The sequence below is a fragment of the Crinia signifera genome, chromosome 3 (genome assembly GCF_055691185.1).
Source record: "Crinia signifera chromosome 3, ASM5569118v1, whole genome shotgun sequence".
NCBI classification, from domain to species: domain Eukaryota; kingdom Metazoa; phylum Chordata; class Amphibia; order Anura; family Myobatrachidae; genus Crinia; species Crinia signifera.
Genome location: NC_139219.1, coordinates 82705265 through 82722560, shown reverse-complemented (window position 1 = coordinate 82722560; position 17296 = coordinate 82705265). Strand labels below are relative to the sequence as shown.

At 43.7% G+C, this 17296-nt stretch overlaps 1 protein-coding gene across 3 annotated transcripts in view; it reads left to right on the top strand.

Annotated features, from left to right (window-relative positions):
* Positions 1-17296, top strand: part of LTBP1 (latent transforming growth factor beta binding protein 1) — a 350064-nt gene that overhangs the window by 9544 nt on the left and 323224 nt on the right. For all 3 annotated transcript variants that reach the window (XM_083176114.1, XM_083176113.1, XM_083176112.1), the window contains exon 2: positions 15928-15998. In XM_083176114.1, coding sequence (XP_083032240.1) covers positions 15928-15998 — 71 coding nt within the window. The remainder of the gene's footprint in view (positions 1-15927; positions 15999-17296) is intronic.

The window sequence follows — 17296 nt, the reverse complement described above, 5'->3', positions numbered from 1 at the left end:
TGCTTATTTTCCCCATAGTTCTGACCAAACATTGATTTTCATTGACCTGTTTCCATTAATAAAATTATACTTTTAATTATTTTTTTTTTATCAAATTTGTGAACTTCCATTAACCGCACTTGGAGAAATGGGCCAGGTGAAGCAGATCAGAATTGCTAGGCAGCAGCTAATCGCTCAGTTCATGTTTTGTTAATTTGCGTTATTGCGGTGACAAGCGATGTCATTGACAATAATAATAAATGGAGCGTTGATAAACAAGATTGAATTATATTCAAATATATTACATTCCCAGAGATGGTCTATTTTATCATAATTTTGTATGTCGTATAGACTCATCAAGGGGACATAAATAGGTAAGATGATATGCAATATATACAAATGCAACAAATAATGCAACAATTAATACAAATATTTTTATATATTTGAACATACAGTATGTTGTTTAAGTACTAAATAAATCATCACCACCATAAAGACAGCTGATTATATAGCTGAATCCTGGATCAAAGTGAGACTGGTGGGATATAATAGTATCATCCCCTGACCTTCCTAGAATTTGCAGCCTTTGCAGTGACCTTTTACAAGGTGTTCTTTGAAGGTGTTGTGGAATGTTTTTTTTAATACTTTAACAAAATATTGTGTGAAATGGTTATAGCTAAAGAAGCAGAAGGTCTATGGAGATGAGTTGTTAGTGTGTGACATTTTGCCAGCCCCCTCTAGCTGTGAAAACAGATTTATGCAAAGAGTGCTGGTGTTAACATTGTAACTAATAGAGTACAATTACTGGTTAATCTTGGCCAATGTAACCTTATACTGCAGATGGAACGTAAACATAAGTGTGATCCCAGATTTGAGATGACAACTAATTAATCTGTTTACAAGTGTGATATAATGGGGCGTGTGTACTATTTACTGTTCATTTCAAAATATTCTGTATGGGCTGAAGATTTACATTTTAGCTAGCAGACTATACATTCCGAGCATTATTCAAATAGTTGGATTTAAATGCAAGTGTGTCTTTTGTACTTGCAAGTTGGATTTGCTTCTATTTTACATGCAGGTTGGCCCTGTAACTCATTGAGATAGGGGACATAGGATGAACATGGATGTAGACAGCCTTCCTGGTATGACCTGACTCACAGATCCTCAAAACTGGTTCAGGGTGCTATAAGGTGTTAATGACTATCGCAGGCAGCGGTACTTGTTTCCTAGCACGGCGCCACCGATTTTGATTGTAAGCATCGGGTCGGAAAAATCGCGTCGATCGCATCGCATGCCAACCAAATCGCATGCGATGCGATCAACGCGATTGACCCGATTTTTACATTGGAATCAATGTGAAATGGTCCCTGAGACCAGATTTTGCATTGATTTTAATGTAAAATGCCCCAAAACACCACATTTTCATAGAAAACCTCCCTGATGTTTCAAATGCCCCCCATTGTTAACGCCACCCCGGTATTGACGCCAACCCGAAGCATGGCGAGTGCAGCGAGCCCGCGAGGGGCGGCGGTACGCGTCCTCCGACCTTTTCATACCCCTACTATCCACGTCGGCGTGGAGTTGAGAATAGAAAGTGTGGCGAGCGCAGCGAGCCACCAAGCCCGAAGCGTGGCGAGCGCAGCAAGCCCCGCGAGGGGACGCGGATACCTTCACAGGTATCCACGTCCCCTCGCGGGCTTCACAGGTATCCGCGTCCCCTCGCGGGGCTCACCACGCTTCGGGCTCGGTGGCTCGCTGCGCTCGCCACACTTTCTATTCTCAACTCCACGCCGACGTGGATAGTAGGGGTATGAAAAGGTCAGAGGACGCTGCGCTCGCCACGCTTCGGGTTGGCGTCAATACCGGGGTGGCGTTAAAATTGGGGGGGGGGGGGGGGGGCATTAACCATACTTTTTACACATATTCAATGTGAAATGGGCCATAGTGGCCCATTTCACATTTTCACTTATGTAAAATCGGGTTGATCGCATCGCGGGCCATTATAATGGCCCGCGCCCGATGCGATCAACTCGATTTTCACTTTAAAATTAATTTAACATTGTTCCCTATGGGAAAATCGCGTTGATCGTGTCGGTCGCATCGCGGCCCCTTATTAGGGGCCGCGATGGACGCGATCAACGCGATTTTCACTTTTACCGGCAATTGAGCTTGTTGAAGTCAGAAAATCGGGTCCATCGCGTCCATCTCATGCCTTAAGTTCCTTAACTTAAGGCATGCGATGAACCCCGACGGGCGCCGTGCTAGGAAACAAGTACCCAGGCAGCTTCTAATTGGTCTGAACATGACCATTATGCAAATATAGTTAAACTGTTGCAACTGTGATTTATAAGTATAATGACAGTGTATAGACTACTTGTTATAAAAAGGTGTGAGAAACTACACATGCAGGGCATAGGATTTTTAATTGAAAATCTTTATGTCACAGATACCCCTTTTACACCAAAACTGCCGGGTCGCACCCAGGTTTTTGGACCAGTATGCCACCCGGTAGTTGTTCCTTTTTACACCGGCTTCCCCCGGCATTATGCTGGGTGGGGGACGCCCGTGAAGTCGGGCCCTGAGCTGGTGCTTGGAGATGACATCATCTCCAAGCTTCAGGAAACACGCCGACCGACACCCCCGCAACGCCGACCAACACGCTGGGAGCAAGCTCAGCACCCAGGTAAGCTGCTGGGCTGTCCCCAGCCTTTGTGCTCCCCAGCCTCCGTCCATGAGGTGAAAGGATGCCGCACACAGGCATCCATTCACCTCTACCCAGCCTCCTCTGCTGTCTGCATAATACCGCAGACAGCAGCGGAGGCTTGCAGCCCTTGCCTAACCTCCGGACTGACCTTAAGGCGCTGCGGTCTGAAGGTTAGGGCTACCTAATTGGAGGAAATGGGTCCATGGGTCGGATGTCCAGGGTTACCCATTTACACGGCCCCTGACTCCGGGGAAGCACCGTGTCCGACCCTGAACATTTGCCGGGTCGGACACCAGTTAACAGGACCCGGGTTATTTATTTATTTTTACCCCTTTTACAATAAGCCCCGGCCCGGACTGGAGCGGCAACAACCCGGGTCGCGTTTCTGGTGTAAAAGGGGTATAAGCAAGACAGCACATTGCAACGGAATGCAACACTGGTCCTTTAGCAAAACAATTCAGGTATGTAAAACAGCCTCTATACTTTTAATAAAATTTAATGCCATAAAGAATTTTTTTTAGAAAATGTAGTATTCATAGTCAGGCAGTTGCATGGCCGGTGACAAGTACTTTACAGGGGGATAGGCCTAAATGCAGGAGGCGTAGCCATACACCTGAATGATTTCTGGCCGATCCGCACAATCTCAATGGATTGTGTTACGGATTGGGTGCACATGTCGTGTGCACGTGCCGTGGTCCCGTGGGTCGAGAGGTCGGCCCTCAGATCATATGTGCAGCACGTATCCTCTGTCAGCTTTCATTGCGATCGTAAGCAGATTGTATGTTCTTTTTAAGCACTTTTGATCTCTTGATCGATCAGGTCGTATGCAGGTCATCCCGATGCATGACCACCTTTAAAATAAAATACAGAAAAATAGTACTTCCCTGGCCACACTGCAGGCCTCACCGATGTAAATGTAATGAATTTCCTTGCAACTCCTCCTTGTAGACTTCTCAGACCGTCAGTTTCTATTTCTTATTGAAAGTAAAAGAAAATATAAAATTTCAATAATCTTGTAGGATTCTAGCCTGTTGATTTACCTCTGTATCCCTGATGCCTTTTGAAATAAAAAAAATATTTTTTTTATTTTTTGTGGCTGGAATCTGGGGGGGGGGGTTGTGCCACCCCTCCCCTTCTCACTGTGTGTAAACCCCCTGATTCCTGCAGTGCCAGTAGAACACAGTAAGCCTAGCCTAGTAGGTGTGGCCAGGAGATATCATCCCCCTTGATGCCCCACCAGCTCAACAATTATGTTTTCTTTAAGGCTTTATGGCAAATGAATTGACCTGCTGTAGAGGTGGGGGCTAGATAACCAGGCCAGCCCTGATCACCTGCTCTATTTGTAGTCAGAGCTGAATTGGGTGCATTTATTACATATAGTTTTGCAAAAACAGTACACTGGGCTCTGTTATATGAACAGCTGGCAGGTGTGTTTGGTACTAGTGCTGCAAGCAGAGAGAGCAGGGTGCTTAAAGATTACAGAGGCCATCATAGGTAGGGTGTTTGCATCAGGCCCCATGGTCCGGCATTGCTCCAGCTTAGTGCCACCCACTTCCTGTGTTAAGAGGGCACACCAGGCAGATGAATTGCATCATCATAGCCAAGCCTTCGCTTTACATCGGCGATAATGAACAAGTATGAATTAGTCCCACTATTCATACAATGATGATCTGTGTTTTTATTATTTAAAAAAAATGACATTTAGAAAAATGGACCAAATGCTTCGAACAAATGTTGGGGGTCAGTTATTCTTGAGATGTTTCTACGACAAAAAAAAAGAAAATTCTGTGAAGCTGCAAAATGACATAAAACAGGATCACACGTATATAGAAAAGCTCATTTATCTGATAAGAATAGCTGTAGATTTGATCATATTTTGTAAAGTACACGGATCAAGTACAGTACAAGTTGTTCGGACAATAACCGGTTGCCTTGCGGTAACAGTCTTTATCCTTCATGATTCCAGACTGTTCAGAACCATCTGGTACAGGACAGATTAAAATGTTAAAAGGTATTTTTAGGCATCTTTCAAAAACAGAATTGTTGCTAGAGCTTGGTATGTGGGGATTAATAACATCATGCCAAAGCAGAATATTGTTTTTTTTGGAAGTTAAGCTCTTAGTACTAATAATAAAACAAATGATATAGAGTTATCTGACTCCCTTCATTTATTTTAGTACAGCTGTAATTTGTCTCTGCGCGTTGTGGAATGCACCTGTAATAGCACATAGCAAAGCCTCAAATAGTTAATAGAACCTTCTGAGAATTTGTTTACACATAACACAGGGATTGACAAGCTATCTTGTGAATGTACTATTAGCATGCACTATGGGGGTTATTCTGATTCACTTGCAAAGGCACAATCACTCTCTAATGGACAAAACCATGTGCACTGCAGGTGGGGCTAATGTAACATGTGCAGAGAGAGTTGGATTTGGGTGTTTTACTGTTTCTGTGCAGGGTAAATACTGGCTGCTTTATTTTTACACTGCAATATAAATATCAGTTTGAAGTACACCCCCCACCCAAATCGAACTCTCTCTCGCACATGTTACATCAGCCCCACCTGCAGTGCATATGGTTTTGTCCATTAGAGAGTGATTGTGCCTTTCCGAGTGAATCAGAATAACCCCCCAAGTTTGTATGTGCTGAAAGTGTCCATGGGGAATTGCTTAAATGTAATGTACTGTATACATTTATATTACTGACACACTGAAATACAACATGTAACAGATTATATTGGGTTTCATTTGCTGCACCCTATTTTTATTGTCTTTATGGAGCTTATTCTTGCGAGCCATGTTACTCCGCCCGCCGGCCGGCCGTTCGAACGCCCGCATACCGCTAGTAATTTCCTTGCATCAATGCTAATGGATGTTTTGCATAAAGATCCATTCGCAGGCTTGCGTGGGGACACAAAATCATTCGATGGTCGCCGACCATCGAATGACTGCTATAATGCTCGCTAATCTAAGTCACTCTTTGGTGAATAAGATTAGCGGTACCCTCCTCCGAGAACAGTGGGCAGTGGGCAGCTGACATTTGGTGACGTCAGCCGCCTGGCCCTGGAAGGCAGACGGCCACCCCCATTCGCATCAACTAGAATGAGGGCCTACAGTATGTACGGTATATGAAAAGATCTATTCTAGAAGTTGTGGGTGTTCTTTGCTAAGGTTTGGTTTTGTCCTTTGGAATTGTGATTGTGATTGGTCAGACTCCTAGTGTCCTTATTCTGGTCCACACGCAATGCTGAGAAGTTTGCAGCGTTGTGTGTGGCTGTAACGCCGCCCGCATGACCGCCTGCAACCTCCCTCTCTCTCCGAGTTCCCTGAACGGCTGCAAATTGATGTTTTGCATAAACGTCCATTTGCAGCCTTGAGTGTGGGGGCAAAATCGTTCGATGGTCACAGAAGCTGGGTAAGGGAGGAGGGGGAGCCGCTGCCACATCGCTGGTCGCATCGCAAAGGGCGGCTCTTAACGCAATAGCTGTCATTTGCGATAATAATTGCATATGTTAGTGCATATGCAACTATGATCTTTGCGGTAGCCGGTGATGTGCAGCAGAGTGGGGCTACGGATGATAGTGCATCCCACCCTTACACATTTCTAATAGGCTATGTTAGAAATGTAACATCGAATTGCCCGGCGAGTTTGTAACTTGCCAAAGCCGTTCGCTAACCCCGGCCATCGGGTTGGGGCCGAATTTGCACCGCATTGAGCGATACTGAATCGGCCCCTTACTCCTAAAGTAGATTAAATTCACAAAGCTAAATAGTAGAGTAGCAAGATCTACACAGGTACTGTGATTTGCAGATCCTGAAACCGGCACATACTGTAATTGTAGTGACACATAATTGAAGTGATAATGCGAACACTACAATGCTTGCTATAGGGTGCAATATATCAATATAAAATATATGTAAGTATTTTTTAATATACATTTAAATATATATTTTTTTCTAGTTTCGTGCAGTGTTGGTGGTGAATGTGAAACTATAAAAACAAATGATAGGAAGTTCCTAAAGGTTGTTTCTGTGCACTATGGGGGTTATTCTAGTTCACTCTTTCTGACAAAATCTTTCTTAGACGGACAAAACCATGTGCACTGCAGGTGGGCAGATGTAACATGTGCATAGAGAGTTAGATTTGGGTGGGGTTTTACTTCAAAGTGAGATCTATATTGCAGTGTAAAAATAAAGCAGCCAGTATTTACCCTGCACAGAAACAAAATAACTCACCCAAATCTAATTCTCTCTGCACATTTTACATCTGCCCCCCTGCAGTGCACATGGTTTTGTCCATCTAAGAAGGATTTTGTCAGAAAGAGTGAACTAGAATAAGGCCCAATGTGACTTGTTTTAGCCCATAGATTCCCCTCCCCAACCTTCTCAGCAGAGAGTGAGGTGTGTGCACTTGCAAATATAAAGTCATGGGATAACCCAGAGTAATTAACAATGAATGACAAGTCTCCTGGCTGCACTTCATTCGCAAATATACACGCCTAATTTCCTGCACCTGCAGCGGAGCACAGCATGCCATTAGCGTTCCAAAGAGCTCTGTTAATTTTACACTAGTACGCATAAATCCTGAATGGCTGAATAAGCAAACTGTGATTTGACTTAGATATACTGTACTAATGCCTCCTCGCTTTTATATAAATTGATGTATTGTGTAAAAGAACATATATTCCCACACACATCTTTAACTCCTAACTTTGCAATTTTTTGCAATCCAAATTGGGATATTGAGGAAAGCGTGTGTTGCTGCCTCAAAATAGGGCAGTGGTTCTCAAACTTGGTCCTAAAATAGTTATTTTCTTTTAGGTCACCATTCGACCATGCCAGGCTGTACTTTCCATATCATGGTTGCATCTGATGCGACCAATCATAACGCCCTCTGAGTGGCTGCCAGAAGATAATCTTTCACAATTTTCAGAGGAACCTGCCAGACCTTCTGTACCAGCTCCAGCACATCCAATTGGTCCCAATCACTGCTGGCCAACGTGATTGGGCAGCCCTGTAGCACCCTTAAGCCGTGTACACACGGCAGTGATATGGGCTATTATCGCTGGAAATATGGTCGCTGGTGACCATATTGCCAGTGATGAGAGTATGCCCCGGCAATAAATCGCCGGGTGCGCGCTCCCGTTTTCAGCCCCATTCTAATCGCTGGTCGCAGGAGCTTGCTCCTGCGACCAGCTGATTACCTCTGCGGCTCCCCCGGCAGAGGTTCCCTTTCATCAGCGACCATCTCTGGTCGCTGATCAAAAGGAGACACTGAGCAATATATCTCCCCCGTGTGTACGCACCTTTACTTACTTCTGTAGTGAATAATTCTTCCAAACACTGTGGTCATAGTAATCGGGCACTTTGAAAACACTCTCACCTGTGTACAGCAATGGCTTTGCCCCCTAGTGTGTCAAGATCACTGCTGGTCAGAATGAATGGCCAGCCTGGCATCATTCACCACTGAAGCACATGGGCCACGGTTCTGAAAGCAGTGTCATTGTTACTGTGGCCAGAGTTATTGGGCAGTTCAAAGACATTAAACACCAGGCACTGTAGAGAAGCAGTGGCTCACTGTAACTGTGGCTCTGCCTCCAGTGTCTTTATCACTGCTGGATCTTCATCAGGGCCAGTACTAGAGTGTTCGGTGCCCTCCTTCAAACTATAAATATGCACCCTCCCAAAGGGACAGCACACACCGAAAAAAAGACTTGTGATCTCACAAGGAAGGGGCATGGCCACACAATAGTACTCACATTCCAAATTACACCACACAGTAGCACAACAGAACCAGTGGCATAACTAGCCATTTTGGTACCCTGTGCCAGAAAGGGAATTGGTGACTGCCCCACCACCACAGTCAAAATAGTTAGATTGTGTTCCGAAGGTGCGTGGAAAAATGTAGGAGCATGTTACAGAGAGTAGTAGCACTGCTTATATATATATAGCCTCTTCCTCAGTAAAGTTGGTGGTGCCTTAAGCATACTACAGTATAATGATGAATTTGGCAGTGAATCACTTCACCCTGGCCCATTCGCCATGGTATAATACAGTGGAAGGTGCTGCTGCAATAACTTGATTTTGCTGTTCCACACTCCTGTCCCCAATGGAGCTCTCTCTCTGTTGAAAGACATCTTTAAAGCATAAGTAATGTAAGTAGGCTTCAATGTCCTTAATGTGAAATCAAGAAGACTTAAAACTGGTTTTGCAGTGATTTTAATTGCAGTTTGACCATTTATGAAATAATACTCAGAATACTGTAATGCACAAACAAGACCATTTCTGTTAGAACTCTATAGCTATTTATATTTTAGGTTACCTAATAGAACAATACTTATTGTTCCCAGGCAGTCTTCTTTTTGAAGTTTGATCTCTATCTCCTTTTATAGGTAAAGGCCAGTGCTGTATACCATTAAATCGCAGCAAGCTTCTTACAGAGCACATATTACTAAGGCATGTGGCAGAAACTTTATATGCTCATTTTTTTCTTTTTCGTTATTTAGCTTTCTTTATTGAAGAAATGAGCGTATCAATGGTATGCATGCAGGACTCAATATCCTGACATTCTATAAAGTTGTTCTATGGCAGAAAAATCAAATTAGTTATTTTTTGAGGTTCAAATGTTCCTTCAGTTTCATCAGAGAAGGCAATAAAGTTCAATAAATTCCTAAATTGAAATTCTGAATACAAGAAAATGTAGGAGAAATAACATTCCGTGTCTGGCCTGAAGTGTTTCACCGAGTAATACTAGCAAGTAAAGTAGTTGGTCAGTACAACAAAATGAAGAACAAACATTTCTGATAAGGACAAAACAATAAACATTTTTTTAAATAGAAAAATAATTTTATTGCTTAAAACATTGGACAGCTACTTTCCTGATTGTTAAAAGTTCTGTTTTTATTTATTCAATTGCAATGTATTATTTTAAACATTCTCCTATTCTTTCATTAGTAAAATCAGATGTGCAGAACTGAAAGGTGTTCCAGAACATTATTAATCTAGATAATCTAGTTCATTTATTAATCTAGTCTTTTGTGTTTGGCCAAAAACAAGCCGGTTCCTGATAATCATGCTTCATCATATCAGTATCTGTATGTGCGTTGTTTTCCACTTGCCCTATCAGGCCTAAGTGAAATCAGAACATACCTTGACTATATTGTATATTGGCTCAGGTCAAGCAATAGGGTAGTCTATTTTAGGGTCGGTACCATGGCCACATTAAAGCAGGGGCAAAAGGGGTCAGTATCCCTGGGCCCCCCTCTAGCTACGGGTCCCCTGTGGTTGGCATGTATTTTTTAGCTAAAGGTTTTGTGCATGGGAGTGGGGTAGTGCTGCAGCTTCACCTATCTGCCAATGTGACAATGATTAATGGTGCTGAGCATGGGGTGCCAAGGCACACTGACTGCACAAGTGTACAGTGCATTGCTGGGAGTTGACTAAGTCTCATGACACTTTGCACAAGAGGGCAGAGGCTGAGAGGTTTGTGCTGAGCTCTGATTGGTGAAGCTCATTACATGCTTCTCAGGCCCATGGAAGACAGCAGCAGCAGCCTAGTCATGGGAAGGTTTTTAATCAGAGGCAGCCCTTGGACTGTGAGGTCTCCTACAGTCCTACAGAGTTACGTGCAGAGGGACAAACACAGGCTTTTTATGTGGTATGTATGTATATGCACACGCAGCCTTGGAGTGTTATGCACAGTGGAACTTCCTTGCTGTGATATCCTGGAGAGGACTTACGGACAAGTTCCTCTCTTAAAATACCGCTTTGTCCTACTTCCTCATTGTAGTTGAGACCAGAGATCTGATATTGATTATGTTAATAATTACCATCAAATTTTAAGCTGGTAGTGGTGATACACTAGGAGGCGCACTCTACATTTTATATATATATATATATACATATATATATATATATCCCCTGCAGTATTCTGCCTTTACTCTGTGTTTTGGCAGTATAATATTCTCCCATGCAGTTTGCGGCCAGTGATGACAAGTGCAAAGGGGCCCCCCTGTCTAAAGTTCCCCGGGCCCCCCGAAGGCTTAATCTGGCACTGGTCGGTATAACACTGTAGGGTACAGTAGGATTATGCCTCTGAGGCCCAGATTCAAACGTGCATTCAATGCCGATGTTTGCAGATGTCAGCAATTTTTGGGGGGCTGCGTATACATCATATTTACAGAGCCCACATTGGGCATCAATAATAAAGTGTGTACTCAAATTTAGAGTTTTCCTATTTAACCCTTTCATGTCCAACATCTATTCAGGCTCAACAGCCCTAGCGCTAGTAGCTGTTCCATTGGTGAGCCACTTTAAAATAAGAATATTATCATCGTTCAACATTCAATGTAGACCATTTTTGCCATTTTTTAAAGTGGTAATTATATTAAACATATTGTTAATATTTGTATTTATAAAACTTTTTTGTACATTCTGAGACAGTATTTGCTCCAGACCATGGGTCCTATTCACACCCATACGCTGAAGTGTAGATATTGCTATTCTGTGATTTCCACACTTCAGCGCATATGAGAGCACTGGAGAACACATGCACAAGCCCTGAATCTGCAATCACAGGTTGGGGAGGCGACCAATCATTTTGATGGACCTGTCCAGACAATGCAGGAGTGTCAAAACTACTTGGGGGTAGGATCGTGGCAGCTGCACACACACCTGCTACAAGCCAAAACATGGCCAAGCTGGTAATGTGTGAGCGCTTTTCTGTGTAGCAACCTAGCTGTGAAACTGGCCTGCACCTGTGGTGGACGGCGTCCCGGAGCCTTATTCCAGCAGTTGTATTTTTTTTAAGTTTTGCAAAATTGCAGCAGAGTCTGAATCAGGCCGAATATTCAGCATCAACAGTGTTCTTGTTATTCCAGATACTGTATGCTTTTGTCCTACATGTGTGAGCTGAAGCCTCCCACATCTTATACACTTTCTTATCAACTTTGTTTAGAGTGGAGGAGGCTAGGAGCCAGGGGAAAAGGAAACAATAGAAGACCACTCATAGCTGCCGAGAACAAATTTGCTGCATTCAAAGCGTAAAAAGTGATTACATTTGTTGCGAGGTTCCGCATTATCCTTGCAAGTTATGTTTGTACATTATGTTGTGATTAATGATTTTTGTTTCTTTTTTGTCATCATTATCGTAGTTGCTGTTTTGAGTGTTTTAAGGTATCTCGCAAGATTACATAAACTTCTTTGACTTTTTAGCAACAAATATTTCTTATGGTATATATACTATTCTTCAATATACTAGTGAAAATCCAGTCAAAATGACGGACACCAGGGCTGGATTATAGAGTGGAAGTGGCTCTGGAGCCACTGGGACTCTGGAATTCTGATGCGGGAAGTTCTGGCATGCTGGAACAACATAACAGTAATGTCAACGCTGACCGACAAATGAATTGCTCAATTGGGTGCCATCTAGTGGCCGCTGGCACGCAACACACTATATGGATGGGTATGAGGGTACAATGTGTATATGGTGGGGGTGCAAATTATGGAAGATGTGGGTGCAGTGTATATGGGTGGGGGGGTTGTGTGTGGGTGTGTGTGTCCTGAACAGAGCTCTATCGGAACAAATGGCAGTTTGTGTAACATTTTATAATAAAACAGATGGGAGCCTTGTTTTTATTTCCGTTAATATGATTAATGAGAAAAATGTACTTATTATACAGAATAGGTCTTTTTGCGGTCAGCTTAGAATATTAAGTATATTATGTTTGTATAGTGTTACATATGTAACAGTGACTTAACACATTTTATTATTGTTGTTTGTTTTAAATAAAAGACCATTGCACTGTATAATATACTGTGAGAGGATTGGGTAAATTTACTAAGATGAGAATTCTATTGAAGATGAGATGTAGCCCATAGCAACCAATCAGGTTCTACTTCTTATTTATATAACGCCTTTTAGAAGATACAAATAGAATCTAATTGGTTGCTATGGGCAACATCCCATCTTCAATAGAACTCCCACCGGAGTAAATTTACCCAGATAAGTTGCCTGGTATTAGAAATATACAAGTTACCTTTAAAACTACTAATACTGTAGTATTTATATCCCAGTTTGGGGCTGGATGAAATACCGTATGAGTTCAGTGGCCATGCGGGATGCCGACCAAACTCTTTTTAAAGGGGCAGTTATTTGCAAGGCAAGGTTTTGCATTATAAATGATTGCCCCGGTAAAAGAATGCCAAGGTCTGGCTGGCAACCCGCATGGCCACTGACCTCGCTTGCTACATGCAGCACATGGTCTAAAGACTAGCAAAAAATGTCTACAATATACACTGCTCAAAAAAATAAAGGGAACACTAACATAACACATCCTAGATCTGAATGAATCAAATAGTCTTATTAAATGCTTTGTTCTTTACATAGTTGAATGTGCTGATAACAAAATCACACAAAAATGATCAATGGAAATCAAATGTATTAACCTATGGAGGTCTGGATTTGGAGTCACACTCAAAATTAAAGTGGAAAAACACACTACAGTCTGATTTGATGTAATGTCCTTAAAACAAGTCAAAACGAGGCTCAGTGGTGTGTGTGGCCTCCATGTGCCTGTATGACCTCCTTAAAATGTCTGGACATGCTCCTGATGAGGTGACGGATGGCCACCTTAGGGTTCTCTGGTACTTGTGTCTTATCTGGGCGCCCGATTTTCTTCATCGCACCTAAAAATCGCGTCAAATCGCATCGCATACAATCAGATTGCATGCGATGTGATTTGACGCGATTTGCGATTTAATATGTGAAGGCACCCAGATGCCTGTTTCATATGTGAAATGGCCCCCAGACCGTATTTTTAATTGTATACCCACCCTGATGGCTAAATGCCCCCCATTGTTAACGCCACCCCACTATCAACGCCAACCCGAAGCGTGGCGAGCGCAGCGAGGGGCGGCGGTACGTGTCCTCCGACCTTTTCATACCCCCACTATCCACGTCGGCGCGGAGTTGATTTTATATAGTGTGGCGAGCGCAGCGAGCCACCGAGCCCGAAGCATGGCGAGCGCAGCAAGCCCCGTGAGGGGACGCGGATAGCTGTGAAGGTATCCACGTCCCCTCGTGGGGCTCACTGTGCTTGCCACGCTTCGGGCTCGGTGGCTCGCTGCGCTCGCCACACTATATAGAATCAACTCCACGCCGACGTGGATAGTGGGGGTATGAAAAGGTCGGAGGACGTGTACCGCCGCCCCTCGCGGGCTCGCTGCGGTCGCCACGCTTCGGGTTGGCGTTTATAGTGGGGTGGCTTTAACAATGGGGGTCATTTAGCCATCAGGGTGGGTATACAATTAAAAATGGGGTCTGGGGGGCCATTTCACATATGAAACAGGCATCTGGGTGCCTGTACATATTAAAATCGCATCAAATCGCATCGCATGCAATACAATAGCATACAATGCAACGCAATTTTCTCTTCAAGGGAATTTCAAGGGAAATTGCGTCAAATCGCATCAAATCACATGCTTAGGGTACTGGCATACAATTTCAACATCGGGCGCCCAGATAAGTCACAAGTACCGGATCTCCTCCCAGACCTGGACTAAAGCATCCACCAACTCCTGGACAGTCTGTGGTGCAACGTGGTGTTGGTGGATGGAGCGAGACATGATGTCCCAGATGTGCTCAATTGGATTCAGGTCTGAGGAATGTGCGGGCCAGTCCATAGCATCAATTCCTTCGTCTTGTAGGAACTGCTGACACACTCCAGCCACATGAGGTCTAGCATTGTCTTTCATTAGGAGGAACCTAGGGCCAACCACACCAGCATATGGTCTCACAAGGGGTCTGAGGCTCTCATCTCGGTACCTAATGGCAGTCAGGCTTCCTCTGGCGAGCACATGGAGGGCTATGCAGCCCCCAAAGAAATACCATCCCACACCATTACTGACCCACTGCCAAACCGATCATGGTGGAGGATGTTGCAGGCAGCATAACATTCTCCTTGGCATCTCCAGATTAATTTGCCAATCTTGGTGTTCTCTGGCAAATGCCAAACATCCTGCACTGTGCTGGGCTGTAAGCACAACCCCCACCTGTGGACGTCGGGCCCTCATACCACCCTCATGGAGTCTGTTTCTGACCTTTGAGTAGACACATGCACATTTGTGGCCTGCTGGGGGTCATTTTGCAGGGCTCTGGCAGTGCTCCACATTGCACAAAGGCAGAGGTAGTGGCCCTGCTGCTGGGTTGTTGCCCTCCTATGGCCTCCTCCACGTCTCCTGATGTACTGGCCTGTCTCCTGGTAGGGCCTCCATGCTCTGGACACTACGCTGACAGACATAGCAAACCTTCTTGCCACAGCTCGCATTGATGTGCCATCCTGGAAGAGCTGCACTACCTGAGCCACTTGTGCGGGTTGTTGACTCCGTCTCATGCTGCCACTAGAGTTAAAGCACCGCCAGCTTTCAAAAGTGACCAAAACATCAGCCAGAAAGCATAGGAGCTAAGAAGTGGTCTGTGGTCACCACCTGCAGAACAACTCCTTTATTGGGAGTGTCTTGCTAATTGCCTATCATTTCCACCTCTATTCCATTTGCACAACAGCATGCGAAATTGATTGTCAGTCGGTGTTGCTTCCTAAGTGGACAGTTTGATTTCACAGAAATGTTATTGACTTGGAGTTACATTGTGTTGTTTAAGTGTTCCTTTTATATTACAGTGTACTAGGCTTGCTCTCTCCAAATGTCTAGGAGACTCAAGATTTCAGGGAGTTCTCCGACACTCTTAGGGGTCTATTTACTAAGATGGGAGTTCTATTGAAGATGGGCTGTTGCTATGGGCAACCATTCAGATTATGGGCCAGATGCGCTAAGCTTCAAAAGTGATCAAATAAGTGATAAGCAACCAGCCAATCAGCTCCTACCTGACATTTTTCAAACACAGTCTTTGACCTGGCTGGTCAAATGTGCTAAATCAGGCTTGGCCAAACTATGGCCCTCCAACTGTTGTGAAAGTCCCATCATGCCTTGCCACAGTTTTGCTATTAGGGAATTCAAGGTTATGTGACCACCACCGATCGCTGGAATGTGTGCTTATATGTTAAGATTGCTCTGTGTGCAACACTGCTTAGAAGTGAACCTCCCAACCAGGATCTCCCAGATGGACCGTTTTAGAGTGAGCGAGTTTGTTCTACATAACGGTACACCTATAATGTACCAGCCATGTTTGTATTTGGTTGTACACTATACATGGTCTTACTAGATGTCTGTTCTTTTTTACAGGGTTAATGTCTGTGGAGGCAAGTGCTGTCATGGCTGGAGCAAATCATCTGGATCCGAAAGATGTACAAAACGTAAGTGTGGAAAAAGAGCACATTTCTGCTGTTGGACTCTTGTTACTGACAGTAATGCCTTGGACTTCATGCACAATATGATGACGTATGGCATCTAAACAGAAATACATGCACATGCTTGAAAAAGTATAAAAGTCACTTCAAGGTTCTGGCTGCAATCATATCTGTAGCACCTCCTAAATTGCTTCCATGGTTTTTAATACAGTATCCTAAAATACTCTTGAGAATACTAGAATATTACAGAAATACATTTATTTGAAACTCGTATATGTTTCAAAGGCATGCAGATGATATGTAGACAGTATCTAGGTAGATAGTCAATAGGTAGTCAATATATAATCGACGTGCATAAAGTCGACATAATTAAAATGTTGACACAAGCAAAATGTCAACGTGGCAATGATCGACACATGAAAAGGTCAACATGCATACTTTTTTGTTTATTTGGAACTGGCACCTGGCTGATGCATGGCAAGTGAAGCGAGTTCTGCAAGAGTACACAGTGCCTTATTTTGAGGTCCATGTGATGAAATGTACAAATTGACACCACAAAACATGAAAAAGTCATGTCGACCTTTTCTGTGTATCGACCTTGTGCATGTCGGCCTATTAACTGTCTACCTAGAGACGTTGTCTACCATTGTGATCATAACCAGTTCAATCAAGTTATAGAAGTAAAGATAACTACATACATACATACAGACAATACATACATTCATTCCTACATACCAGTGGTAGCTCAAGGTGGGGGGGGGGGGGGGGGGGGGGCTGCAGCCTAGTTCAAAATTCAAATAGAGGAGAAACACCAACTGCCAGTGTGTCAGTTTGGAATGGCTGTTGCTATAGCTCCCCTATTTGAATTTTGAACTGTGCTGCAGCCCCACCTCTGGAGCCACCACTAATAAATACATAGACAGTGCCGCCGAGAGGTATGTCAGGCCCTGGTAAAATATCGGGGGCATGGCCTAATCGCAGGTTGTGGCCACTTCCCGCGATTAGGCCATGCCCCCAAAATGATTAGGGGGTAAAAAAACTTTGAGGGGGGAGTGTTATTGCCTCCCCCCTCAGCAGCAGCACATACCTACAGCATGTGCTGTGCTGATAGCAGACTCAGCATGAGCTCTCACGCTGTTATATTTATTTTATAATGTATGTTAACACCGATTCAGTCAGCCCTGAGATGTGGGACATCATTTTATTCTTAATTAATGGACTTAGCTAATTTTTACTTGCATGCAAATGAGCAATGTTTTTATTACTGTAATTGCTGACAATGTGCACAGAAATAAATATACACA